The sequence below is a fragment of the Antrostomus carolinensis genome, unplaced genomic scaffold (assembly GCF_000700745.2).
Source record: "Antrostomus carolinensis isolate BGI_N321 unplaced genomic scaffold, ASM70074v2 scaffold5683, whole genome shotgun sequence".
Classification (NCBI taxonomy): Eukaryota; Metazoa; Chordata; class Aves; order Caprimulgiformes; family Caprimulgidae; genus Antrostomus; species Antrostomus carolinensis.
Window position 1 is genome coordinate 1 of NW_010305798.1, and position 13,415 is coordinate 13,415.

The 13,415-nt window shown below is 38.9% G+C and overlaps 1 protein-coding gene across 1 annotated transcript in view; it reads right to left on the bottom strand.

Annotated features, from left to right (window-relative positions):
* Positions 1-12,362: 12,362 nt before the first annotated feature.
* PSMA3 (proteasome 20S subunit alpha 3) overlaps positions 12,363-13,415 on the bottom strand; it is a 13,463-nt gene continuing 12,410 nt past the window's right edge. The window contains exons 8-10 of the mRNA XM_010164889.2: positions 13,276-13,343; positions 13,070-13,134; positions 12,363-12,551 (exon numbers count right to left, since the gene is read on the bottom strand). Of these exons, the coding sequence (XP_010163191.2) occupies positions 12,507-12,551; positions 13,070-13,134; positions 13,276-13,343 (178 nt within the window). The 3' untranslated portion in view covers positions 12,363-12,506. The remainder of the gene's footprint in view (positions 12,552-13,069; positions 13,135-13,275; positions 13,344-13,415) is intronic.

A 13,415-nucleotide genomic window follows, 5' to 3' on the forward strand; every position in this document is an offset into this window, starting at 1 on the left:
GTCAGCTCGTCCCTGGGAGGCGCAGCCAGGACTGGTGCGGACGGGGCTGAACGCTGTTGGGGGTGTGTGGGGGGCATTGAGGGCTTGTCCGGTCCTTCTGCACCTGCGATGGATGCTCTCTGAGGGTGCAGTCTTACAAGGTATATCTGTGTGTGTGTGTATATATATATATATATATATACCAGGGATATCTGTACCTGGCCAAGGTCCTCTGAGAGAGATTGGTCTTGGGGAATGTCTTTGGCACTACTAAATACGAGTTGCTAACTGAAACCTGTAATAAAATTATAATTTTAACATTAATTTCACATTTTGACTTCTTATGCAGAATTTGCAGCTCTTTTATTTTTCCACAGAGTAATGAGCATCTGTTTGACAGTGCTCACTCTCAGCTACAAGACATACCTTAGTTTGATCTAAAGTAACAATGGAGGGATCTATCAATATAGCTAAAAGATCTGTGATGCTAATTTGACAGAATGGATTGTTAGTTTAGGTGTAGTTTCCATGCAAGTTCTGGTTTGGAGGTGGTTTTTTGTACTTTTTTATATTTTTTTTTTAATTAAATACAATGCTTTGGAAATCAGTAAGCAAAGGGATGGTTCTTGATGGAGTTTAATGAGCAGTGGTGTTTAGTATAGATAAGCTCTGAAGGTTTAGTAAGGCATAAGGCGTATGAGGCATGCTTAGAATTGACTTCAGGAGATGTCTGACATCGGGGAAGGGGTAGCTCTAGAGTTCTGGTGTTTGTATCTGGGTTGTAAATATAATGATGCTTGAGAATTTATACAAAATGTATAAAGATTTGAGGTATATAGTGCTGAGGGAGCTTTGATTCTGTGCTGTAGTTCCACTTTATGCAGTGGATAAACCGAAGAGCAAATTATTGTTTAGAATATATTAAAACTCACCCAAATGTTAACAAAACTTTAAGAAATTGTCTTTGAATGAAAACTTTTGGTCTATGTGGAATGTATTGGCCAAATCATGACTTAAATTGTGAGGGTTTTTTTGAGGCATGATTTGTATTTCTGTACTAAGTACAGTACCACTCAATAAATAACGGTTTGTGACAAAACTAATCAGTCTTGTTTCTGATTTCTAGCAGAAAAATCCTGTCCACCTAGATGTATCTGTTACAGCTGATATGCTTAGGAAGTTGATGGCACATCACCCATCTAGCTGATGTGAGCAAAAGGACTCTCTTTGTACGTGGTCAGTCAGCAGGAGAGGTGGCTTGTTCTTTTATGGTATTTAAAGCACCTAAGAGCACCCAGCTACACAGCTCACCAGAGAGCGTAAACATTCCCTCACAGCTTGGGGATGATGTCTGGTGTAATGGAATGAAAAAGCTCTGCTTTTGGCAAGCCAGAGAAAAGGTCTGATTTTGGTTTAAAATAACTTTTCATTGGAATATGAACTTCAGGACTCAGAGTTACACCACGATACTGAAATTTTATATCCTAAATGCTTGTCAGTGTTAAGCAGCCCTGTGACTTCATGACAGCTTGGTCGTGCTGGATCTTCACAGCTGTGCCACATCCCCCAGCACCATCCCTTATAGGGAAAGGAGTGGAAGAAATGAGCAGCAGACTTCTCTGTTGTGAGCCTTTTTATCATGAGCCACTCTGCAAACCTCATAAAGTTAACACTTTAGAAGCTCTAGAATGAGACAATCATAGTAAGTCCTTTTAGTGTCTAATCTCTCTGTAAATAGATGGGCTATACGGCAGAAAACTTCTTAACATCCTTGTTAAAAGCAGCAGTATTGGTATTACATGTACTTTTTTAGCACCAAAGGTCTTGTAGATGCAGTACAGGAGATTCACCTGGTGATAAGTATTTTGGTCTTAGCTTCTGCAGATTAGCACAAGGCTTCTTAATTTGAAAACAGCACAAAAGCATCAGGGCACTCTAAGCATGACACTGCTCTTTGGTCATGTGTAATTCCAGAGCTTAGGTGATGGCTGTAAGTTAATTAGAAAAAAAATAATATACTTTCAAATGTCTTTGGTGTATTAGTTGCAGAACATAGAGAAACTTTGCCTGAAGTCTTCCCTGTATTTGGTGCTCAATAGGGAAAGGCCAAGTATAGGAATGTTTGTGTCTTAGAGTATTCTTCATAAGAATAGCAGAATAAGTAGCAGCCAGATAAAACTGTTGAATGTATCTTGTGGCTTTCTTGAGAAGAGGGACAAAATAAGAGAGATTTCTGGGACAAGTAAGATGTTGTAATTCTGTTCTGTAGTCACATACTGCTCTTGACATACTGCATTTACACGTAGATAAAAACTTGGAATACACATACAATCACAGCCAAAATAATCTAGAAATACTGGAAATACTGATACTTATTCTAACACTGTGCTTCCTTGTATGTAATGAAATACTGTGCTACCTTATGGCAGACTTTGCCAATGTTCAGGAGCCTTTTAGCTTCTTTTATTTTTGTCTGAAGCATTTAGTTCTCCTTTTTAAAGTGCTCTTCCCCTTGGTGTTTCTGTTCTGGAAGTAAACAGGCAAGATTTTTCCAGTGGTGGCTGAGCAAGCATCTGCCTTGCAGTTCAGAACCTCTGTCTGTGTGGAACTGCTGTATTTCAGTACAGATGAAGGTCAGATGTATGCTTTGTACCAAGCTTTATTATCTTAAGTGGTTGCAAACTGTTCAGACAACGGTGTGTTAAGTTAAGTACTTAGGATGTAGGTATAAAGAAAATATCCCAATGAATGTCAGGTTGACAACACAAGAGTTCAATTAGTAATACCTGGATTATAGAAATGAAAGGTCAAACCTTCTTTTCTAGTCATGCAGAAAAACTTGCTTTACTGTGAACTATCAGCAATAAGATCTTTCATATTTATTAAGTGTGTGTGTGAGATAAAAAACAAACAGAAACCCCAAACAAACCAAACCATCTGGTCATGGTAAATGCTTACCTACAGCTTCCCCAGCTCTGGCACATTCCTGTCCCCATGTGTAGAAAAATGGATATTTAGTTACTCAGACATAAGTGTGCATGCTGTTTTTCATCATTTCCTTGGGAGTGTCGCTGCTGGAGAAGACACTAAGCTTAGCAACCCTTAGGAAGCCTGAATTAGTGTGTTACAGCCCCTGAAGCTTAGCAGTGGTTTCTTGAACCTGGTATGTTTTGCAGCAATATGAATAATCATGAAAATATTTATGACATAGCATGCTCTGTTGTAAATATTATTGTGAGAACGATCTCAGATTGTGTTTTCCTGTCAGCTCTGCAGCTAACAGTAATACTTTGTAGTTGCTTTTCCCAGTAAAATGATGTTGTGTGCTCAGCTTGTCAGCATAACCCTTGTTAGCAGCTCCTGAGATCTCCAGGAAGAAGTAGTCCTGTTTTTACTGAATAAACTATGTCCAGACTTTGTTGTGCTTTGTGGCTGCAGATTTTAACTACAATCCCATGTGTTATCAAACGTGTGCAGGAATCAGCGAGGCATTAACTGATGTGTGTTATTAGCAGCCTAGCACCGAGGGAAGAGGTTTGAGTTCTCAGCTGATGTAACTGCAGCTTTCATCCCAGCCTGTGAGCTCTCTGGGGGTGTTTTGGTGTGTATCATGCAATCTTTTAATTCCAAATGTAAAATGTTCCTTTTTTAGGACTGATTTGGTAATCTTGTGTTTGGACAGAGTAAGAGACTATTTTTATTCTTTCTGGTATGTAATTTTCTGTTATGATAGCTAACATATTTGTATCAGATATTAATGTTAGCTAATTTAGCAGCTATGGAAGAAGGGTGCCCGTTGCCAGGTTTTCCTTAAGACTGGATTCTAAAGTCAATTTTTTGTGTGTTTTGTCACGTGCTGTTGAATTATGTGAATATAGATGTTTAATTTCTCTTCTCTTGTCTAGCAAAGGGATGCAAGATACATAATTTTATTAGAAATCCACTTTAATTTCTTGTATTATTTCAAAGGTCTACAAGTTCCCATTGGTGACAATAGTGAGGCTATTACAACTACCCTGGGGGAGTCATGCAGTGTTGCAAAACAGTAGAGCACAGTACTACAGAGAAGCTGAAGATCTGTACAGCAGCTTTAATTTAGATGTGGCAGAGGACTTCAGTTGTCATCATCTGCCATCAAGTGATTAGTCTGTCTTTCAAAACTTGAAGTAGGTGCTTGAAGTCAAATGAGAATTTACTTTTTAGGGTATTAATGTTACTTCAAGTGACTGCTGGAGAGCATCTTTACATATTTTTCAAAATAAGTTTGTCTCTGAATGCCAGCAGTAAAGGTAAAGCATTAGATCTACCTGTCGTTAGTGAGTAATTAAACCTTCTGTTCCAAGCTTTATGAATAACTTCTTTTGTGATAGGCATAAGGCACCAGTCAGCATTAGAAATGTATCCTACACCTGTGCACACGTGGGCTCTGGGAGTGCACCAGCCATTCCAGTATTGCCAACTTGCATTTTTAAAACTCCCTGTGCTTTTTAACTCACTTCCAAATTATCTTTACAGCACACAGCTTTTTTTTTTTTTCCTGCCTTCTGAGCTGTACGTGTTTATTACCAATATAAACATTTTATCTGTGGAAGTTTTGATCTTTCAAGGTAAGGAGATGGTTTTTCTAAAGGATTGGGGGAGTGGCTTTCTGGATAAATATATCAGTCACCAGTCTACAGAGCAAATATGGTTCTAGTGTTCCTGAAATAAACTTAAGTTGAAAACATTTAAACTTGCATCTGAATGTGTAAATAGTCAGTATTTTTTCTAACAGAGTCAAATTTTGTTTATAAATACTATTGCTTGAGTAACTTCCCATCCAACCAAACACAGAGGGTAAAACTTGAATGCAAAACCCCCCTGTGTTTTGGGGAGTGGCAATTATATATTTCATTGCTATGAAAACTAACAGGAGAAAAAGTCTTTAAGGTTTTAACATATAAACGAGGTTGCATGTTGAAGAACCTTACTGCAGTCTTCTGAGTAAGTGAAGCTTCTGAAGTAGAAGGTATTCCTCCTTAAAACAATTAATTTCTGCTATCTACTTTGGAGCAACAGTGTGGTCACTTTTGTGATACCAGACTGGGAGTAAGTGTGTACTGAATTGGTCCGTATCTATGATGTCGACTGCTGCTGACCTTGGAGAGCTGAAACAGGCCCTTGTTTCGCTTCAGCAAAGAGAACAAACTTTGTTTGGTGAATTCCTCAATACCTGTGTAAGTAGATTCAGGGTTTTCTTAGCTTTTTGCTTTTTCAGAAGTAATTTTGAGTGATGTATCATGGCAGATGTGAAGTAAGAATCTTCCTTGCTTATGCTACCTGTTGCTAGCTTATATCTTGGAAGGCTTTTTTTTCATTCCCCCTACTGATAGGATTTCTTGTTGAAGTAGCTATGTTCAAAACTACAAGAAGGAAATAAAGTTGTTAAGCGCTATGTTCTTACACACACAAGCTTTTTCAGACACTGGTAAGTGGCTTGCTCGGTTTGGATTTTTACTAAACTGTCTCTTTCCATAATTGTAGAGATAAAAAATGGGATTGTAGTTACTGATGGTGAGTCCTTGTATGTGGTCCACCTGCCAGCAGAGGTGTCACTCAAGTTTGTCAGCACTGATAAGCTGTTGATTAAGATGATGGATTGTTACAGATGCAGGTTGTAGAGGAACACGACCCAACTGAATCAGGACTGTAGATGCACAGTCTTCCCTTGTCACCAGTCCCCAGAAGGCCAATGTGTGTGCAGCCCAGCACAAAGAAACAAGCACTGCTGCAAAGCGTGGTTGCCCAGCAAAAGAAAGCTTGTGAAGGCCGTGGTTCCATGGCCTTTCTTCTAAGGCTTTTGCTTGGCCAAATTATTTTAATCACTTGGTGTTCACTTTTCAGCCTCAGCTAACAAGATCCAGTAGGTCAGTATTGCTTCTTTAAAAGTATTAATGCCCTCAGTCTTTTGAATTAAATGTTTTCAGCTATAAACAGCTGCTGTTACTGAGAATCTACAGTTTGGACAGTTGTTTTTCCTGCTTAACTGCCTTCTTCAAAAGATGCTTTTTGTGTATATTATTTGGAGGATATTATTACAGGCAGCTAATTTCCAGGTGGCCAGGGAGTGAGCTCACCAATCAACACTGTCTAGTGCACACTTCACCTGTGAATTAATTGCAAGACTGTAGTGTTGGGAGGAGGTTTGTACCTTCAGGGATATGCTTTCCCCTTGCAGTGCTTCTGTGGAGTTTGTCACCCCATTAGTTACACCAGTACAGCTGTAAATAAAATGACCGAGATGAGCTGTGTTGTATGACATCCAGAACTCTGAAAGAACAAAATAACATGTCTTTTTGGAGAGTTTAATGATCCTACGTCAATGAAAGATGGTTTATTGGTGTGGGAGTGATCTCCTTGTGCAAATAGCACAACGGGGGACAAACTGAGCGTAGAAACAAGTGTTTGGCTGGGGGAAGAAGTAGTTGGTGGTTAAACAGACTGACAGGCAACACATCAAGCTACATTTTGATTCTGCTTCCTAAAAGTGTTTCAGATTTGTTTCTATTTGTGATGTACATAGAAAAGTATTTGGAGAAAATAACCTCTCAAGTGATGTGCTTTGTAGAGTGTGGAAACTCCTAGAATTAGAGCTGAAACGGAGCTCGATGTAAGCGTTCAGCTAAAGCCATCTAGCGCTTCCTTTGCTGCTCTTGACACCTGTTATTGTAGTTTAATGTAATAAATCTCTGTCCTTCCCTGAAATCATGAAATTAGCAGATTTCCTGCTTTTCTAAAAGCCCTGCAAACAAGGTAAAATTTCACTTCCAAAAACTCAGCCATCACTTGGGTGGGTTTTTGGGGTTGGCACATGTGTGCATTTGGAATGTATCAGCTTTACTATAATTGAACTATTAATCTGTTGAAATTGGAGTCTTAATGAATGTATTTTGGATATGCAAATAATACATATACCAAATGAGATCTAACTTTATGCAGCAATAAATTGTTCCATGTTCTTTCTAAACTTTTACTTGGTTTGTCTTATCATGTCACCTAAAATGGTATTTTCAGTGGGTAGTTCTTAACACTGTTTTTAGGAAAGACTTGATGGGCTTTCAGTTTTTCCTGTATCTGATGATATGCACGTTTGGACTCATGATGTGTGATGCTGCTGCCTGCTTTATTCTAGTTGTCCATTTTTGGTTGGCACAGCAACTTGTAAGAACCATTTTTAAACAACTCTTTGAGAGTCCTTTAATAGCAGTGTACTGAAGATGAAAGAGCACTGCGTGGTGGTTGCTTAGTCCATCTGGAAACAGCAGACTTGGTTGTAGATCCCATGTTCTCAAATACTGGGATGTTTTTACAGGGACAAGCAGTAAGGCTACACTCTCACCTCTTCTAGCACTTGTTTTCTGCAATTCTATAGAATCAAGAGCTAATAGGTATCAAGATCTTCTGTGATGGAAAGTTACAAGCAGCTGGTGTCTTAAAATAGCTCTCAATTCTTAAGTAAAAGTAACTTCCTTGCTGCATGTAACTTGAAAAACTGGTGGGTGGAGGAAAAGCAAGTCCTTACAGGCGTATGCAGCTGAAGGAAGGAAAGGAGGGGGAGAGCACAGTCTCCACACTGTATTTTTTGATGCTATTACAGTCTTAAAATTGTCATGACAACGAATACTATTTTTCTCTTGAGAATCTTGAAACCGTGCACTTTATTTTAAGGTCAGGGTTCTCTCCAGCTGATAAATGCCTCAGATGCATTGTTGAACTCACTGTTTTGTGTTCCCTTCTATGGTTACAGTTTTATCTGAAGGAAGAGACTTGCACAACAGCACGTGTAGTTACTCCAAATCTCGTTCCTTAAGGGTGACTTGGACTCAACAGCCAGATCACATCCCAGGCAGTATTGCATCCGTATGGACAGTCACACTTCCAGCACGTGGGGCTTTTAATTAACCTCAGGCCACCACACTATTTTTGGAGATGAGAAGGAAGCAACAAATGACTTGATGCTTGGCAGACTTCAGATCTGCATGAGAAAAATTCTGTTTGAAATGTTTCCTTTCTGAGAGGCAGCACCAAATACAGATTAATAGTATTTATTTTGGAGATACCCTTGTGGATATCTGCCACACAGGAAATTTCACATATGGGTTACTTCTATGAGCTGTTCTTCTGTGAGGTTCTAACAGCTCAATCTTACCATAATTTTATCAGCAGTACTAGTCAGTTGTAATGAAGATATTACCCAAACCAGTAACTTTTATGGCCATGTAAAATAATTAAAATTTATTATCTTGATGCATTAGCCTAAACTTGGTTTTTATGAACCCTCCAAGTCCAGTTCCATATTCTAATAACTGTCAGGGTGCAGTTGTACAGATGTAGGTAAGTCAACTAGATACTGGAGCTCTTTATTTTTAATTTGTCACCTGCAGTTCATCATAGTCCTGTTCTTAGTTCTCTTTAACAAGGCTTCTGTGTGTGTACTTGCTGACTAAATAATTATAACAGGGAATGTGACATACCCAGTCTTACTAAATATCACAGGAGTGACTCATCAGGTGCTGAGTAACAGTGGATATATGAGACTGAAGGGGAGAGGAAGCATCTCACTGTACATCCTACTCTTGCGACACTGTTTGATCTCTGGATTTCTAAAATACTCCTTGGTGGAGGGATGATTTTAAGCTAAGAGGTGAGTTTGTAAAGCCTGTGCTTTTGGTCTTAAGCAATAGCATATGCCATTAAAACTCTGAACTAAAGTGTTTCAGCATGGTGAAAATTACAGTTGTGCATTGCAAAGTGGGTATTTGATGTTCTGCTCTATTATGTATTCCCATAAATGGACAGAATCTGGACGAAGTATGTTACTTGAGGAGCCTGAAGGAAGAAGTGCTGCTTGGTGTGGGCTAATGATGCTTTTCTGATATCTTTAGAACTGAAACTTCTTAGTGCTTTGGGCAGAAATAATCAAAATGAGACTCTTAAGAAGAATGACCTCTGCTCAGATCTCTGATTCAGAAACTCTTACCCTGCCCATCTGTTAGCCTTGCACTCCATTTTCACATTTCAGTGTTCAACTGAAGTTGTCACTGACCATTTTCAAGCTAATTTTAATTTTAGGTGAGGGGGATCCAAGTGCTGCCTCTGCTGTGTGCAAGGCTGGTTCTGGGGGCCTTCAGAGGTCACTGTCACCAACTGCTGCTCTTGGGTCTGTCATACTGGGCTGGCATGTGTTGCAGGCAGCTCTGAATCGAGTCTAGTCCCCTGGCTTGTTATGAGACTTGTTGCTCTCAGGGTGAGCTTATTCAAAAGTAGTAAGATTTCAGTAGGTGCCTGTGACAGCCTTTCACAAGGAGCAGCTTTTCTAAGCTTCAGCGTACATCCTTTCTCCAGATGTGCCTCACAGCTGAAGCTACACAAGACTAACTGGTGGAAGCTTTCAAATCTTGGTTTTAGCTACCCCATCAGTTGCTGTTCTCAAATCAAACTCTTCTTCCTAGATATTGTTTAAGACTGGAGGGTAAGGCAATATCTACAATAAAGCTAGGTATTTTTTTTTCCTAGTCCTTGAAAGAGGGCCTCTGCTAAAACAAGCTTTTATGTTTTTATGATTGAGATTTAGTCTTCTGTCTTGTTCTGTAACAGATCTAGTCCTCACTTAAGTAATAATCTCAGATCCAGCTTGAGCCCTTCTAGAGTTTAGCTTTCACCAAGTGATTTGCCTCAGACAGCTCGAGATATTTAGGAAAAAACTCTCTGGTGTTCAACATTTAATCAAAGTTTAATGATGCTGTGCTGTCCTACTGCCTCTTCAAGTCTTTATATAGTCAGTGTTGCCAGGAGTAGCTACATAAGCTGCTTCCTTCTTTTTGGAAGATTTCTTCCCTTGCTGAACTTCCACTGTTTGTCACAGCAACAAATAAATACTAATTTTCATCAGCAAAATTCATTAAAGTTGGCACTTAGCCTATCTGGTTCAGACTAAATTAGTGAGACATTATGATGGCTACTGCACAAATGTATAATTAAGCCTTCTTAAGTAACTAGCTTCAAATTAGTAAGTTCCTTGTTAACCAATGAGATGACCACATTGCATTTATCCCAGCTGGAACCTCTCCTGTAGCTAGCTACAGAAACAGCTGTACTGGGGAGCTCACAGTAGTTTCTCTGCTGAAATTAGAGTCTTTCTGGATTAGAAATACCTTCTAATGTTCCCTGGGCCTTATTGTTAAAAGCTAGCAATGATTAATTTCAGATCAAATAGAAACCTGCTAGTTCTCTGTTTATAATAAAGTTCTTTTATAGAGAAATTTCAATACTAAAATAGCTTATTCAGTATTTTCCTGCTCTCTTCCTCCTTGACCCTCCTCCCTTGAATAAAGGCAAATATTTTTTCCCAACCTTTTAATGCTCACTTTTTTCCTTTTTCCTCATCTGCAATCAATAGAAATGGAAGTAGATTTTTTTTGCTTACCACAGATAAAGATCAATTCTCATAAACAGGTTGAGCCTCTCAGAAGATAACTTAGTTATGTAATTTGTAAAAGAACCCAACAGTTAATAATCATAATCACCTTGGTATTAAGTAAATGTTGCCATGACAGGCACGACTGCTGTGCAGCACTCTCTATGTACTGTCACCCCCTGCAAAATGCACACGCTCATGCACTGCTTCTCGTTGGACTTTACACCATTTCACACTAAGTGAAAAATCAGAGCATGGTTCTTCAAAGGAACTTTTTGGAGAGCTACTTGTTAGAGAACATGGCAACTTGGAAATTCTGAATGAGCAAGTAGGTGGCCATGTTCATACCTATATCTCCTCACATACTGTGGAACATTTCCTTCCCCTTTATCTCATAAATATACAAGACTGATCTTGCTCTTCTCACTGAAACCTGAGTTGTGTAACTGTTGTTGTACTTCCTGTCCCTAATTCTGAGTGGATGGATGTGAATAACCACACATGAAGATGGCTTTTAACTTCCATTTAGCAGTTTGTCAGTAACATTGTATTAGAGAGTAAAAAGTGAAGAGAAACAAGTAGTTCTTCTGTCATAGACGCTGGAGTGCTGCTGGGAGTTTCCTGACTGGCACTTGCTAATGACTCAAGCAGCTGAATCAGCAGTAAACTTCAGTAGTAAATTCAGTTTGGAGAACTACAACACAGATCTAAAGGCTTACTCAGTGTAACAGCTCTACTGTTGCCTCAGAAGGAGACTCTGAAGGAGGCTGGCTGTCATGGTCATGATTAATGGCTCAGGCAGGCTTGATCAAGAGTTCCAGCAGCCTTTGGAAGCTGTGCCCAGCAGGAGAGGTGAGAGTTCAGGCAGCTGGACTCCAGCTAAGGCTAAACCTGAGACAGTCACTGAGTATCGAGACAGATCCATCCATCTCTATCGCCTTTCTCTTGTCACAAAAAGGAAGTAGAACTTGTATCTTGTAACCCTCTTAGAAAGGGGGATAGAAGGCCAAGGAAAAGAAACTGTATATAAAAAAATAAACCTGTAACAGAAAGCTTTTGTTTTAAGGGCTGGTGATCATTAGTGTTTGTTCAGTAGAAAAGTATGCATTGTAGATTATGACCATTCAGATTCTAACTGCATGTACAAACAAGGCTTCAATTTTAACTGAGCTTTAAGGTGGTGGACAGAACAGTTTGTTACCTTGTCTTTCAAGACTTAAGTCACTAGTATAGACAGGCTTTTTTTCTAGGAAGTGGGGAAAGAAAGCAGAAAAGCTTCTTTTCAACTCCTGTGAAAGTCAACAATTGATGAAGCTGATTGAGAAATGATTTAAGAAACTACAGCTGAATTAAGGTGTTTAAAAACTGTTTAGATCTTCAAGCATTAATTCCAGTTACATTGCTTAATAGATCTCTCAGCTTCAGAACTTAACACAAGCACTATTTTAAACTGAAGTGGTTTTGAATTTTTCCTACTCTTCAGATAAGCCTAGACTTAATACTTCAGATGAAGGTTCCTTGTCCTGAACTCTTGCTTCTTATGTAGGCTGTTTGGAGTTGTCAGCTGTGCACATCACCTCAACCTGTAACCACCTGTTTTACAGTTCCAGATGTTCTCATCTCTTCTGCCAAGTGCAAGCACAGACTGTGGCTATTAATGAACTGCAAACCATGATATTGGTTAATCAAGGAATAACCAAGTACTAGTTCTGAATATTAAACTCTGCATTATAAACAAGAGACTTGCCAATTTTTTTAAGCAGATTATTTTCCTGTACCTGGCCTGGCTCAGATAGATAAGAGTGCTGTAGTAAAGAGGAAGCAACACCAGCCTGCTCATATCTTTCCTTCTTAATGGCTGTTTTATACAGAGTACAGTTGCTTCTTGATGATGCTGGCCTATATTCTCTTGGAATAAAAGCTAACAGACAGTAAAATGGAAAATTTATTAGTGCAAGTTGGTCACTCAGTTTCTTCCAACAAGTACATAATAGCATCCCATGCTTAATACATTATAAACAAACCTGGTGTAAGTTAAGAAAAGTTCAACTTGTCTTGAAGTAACAATGTGTTACATATTGTCATCATCTGATTCATCTTCCTCTTTCAAAGATTCCTGTTTAAAAAAAAAAGTGTAATTAAAAAATAGTTTAACAGTTGTTTTACAATTCAGCCTATAATAAGCACAATGAGTTCTGCTGTAGCGTCACAATCCTCTCCCTCTCTCCAGAGCTTTGTATTCAGGAGGTAACACTAAACACCATCATTACTTTGAGAACAAAAGCAAAGCTGTTAAATGCTAGAAGTCTAACTTCCTCCAGATGGTTACATGACTTACTACCTCTCCTACTCCCTTATACAGTTGTTGGACAGTTAATATATTTACTTCTGAAAGAGAAACACAGCACAGGTGTGCTGAACTACACTGGTTTTGAAAGTAAGAACTATCCCTGGATGACACTGTAAACTTCACTGTTCTCCCTTCAGAATAACATCAGCCATCGCTGAAGTGATGTGTCTGGTAACTACACATGTTGCAGTCGTGGCAACAGTTGAAGCCTGACTTTCAGTCAGTTCCTTCTACTCTAGACAGGTTGTCAAGTGAAGCTCTGAAACACCAAAGCTGGACCTTACCTTGGCATATTTTTCTGCTTCTTCCCTGATGTCTTTGGGAACAATTTCATGTTTTCCATTGGTTACTGCCAATAAAGAGAGGACATCTTAAGGAGAATGCACACACAGACTTTGAATAGAGTGAAATTTAAAAGCAGTGTTTTACTTTAGTTACAGAAAGTCGTATGTTTTCTATAGTGTTTATAGAAATTACAGAAATGCATTACTTTCTCCAACCCAGCTGAGTTCCAGCTCAAAAGCTTTATCCTTTACTTCATCGTGAACTATGTAGATTCTAGAAGGAACAGAGAAAGTACAGGTTAGAACAGATTGATCAATAGGCTAAATATACCTTCTTCCTTTCACA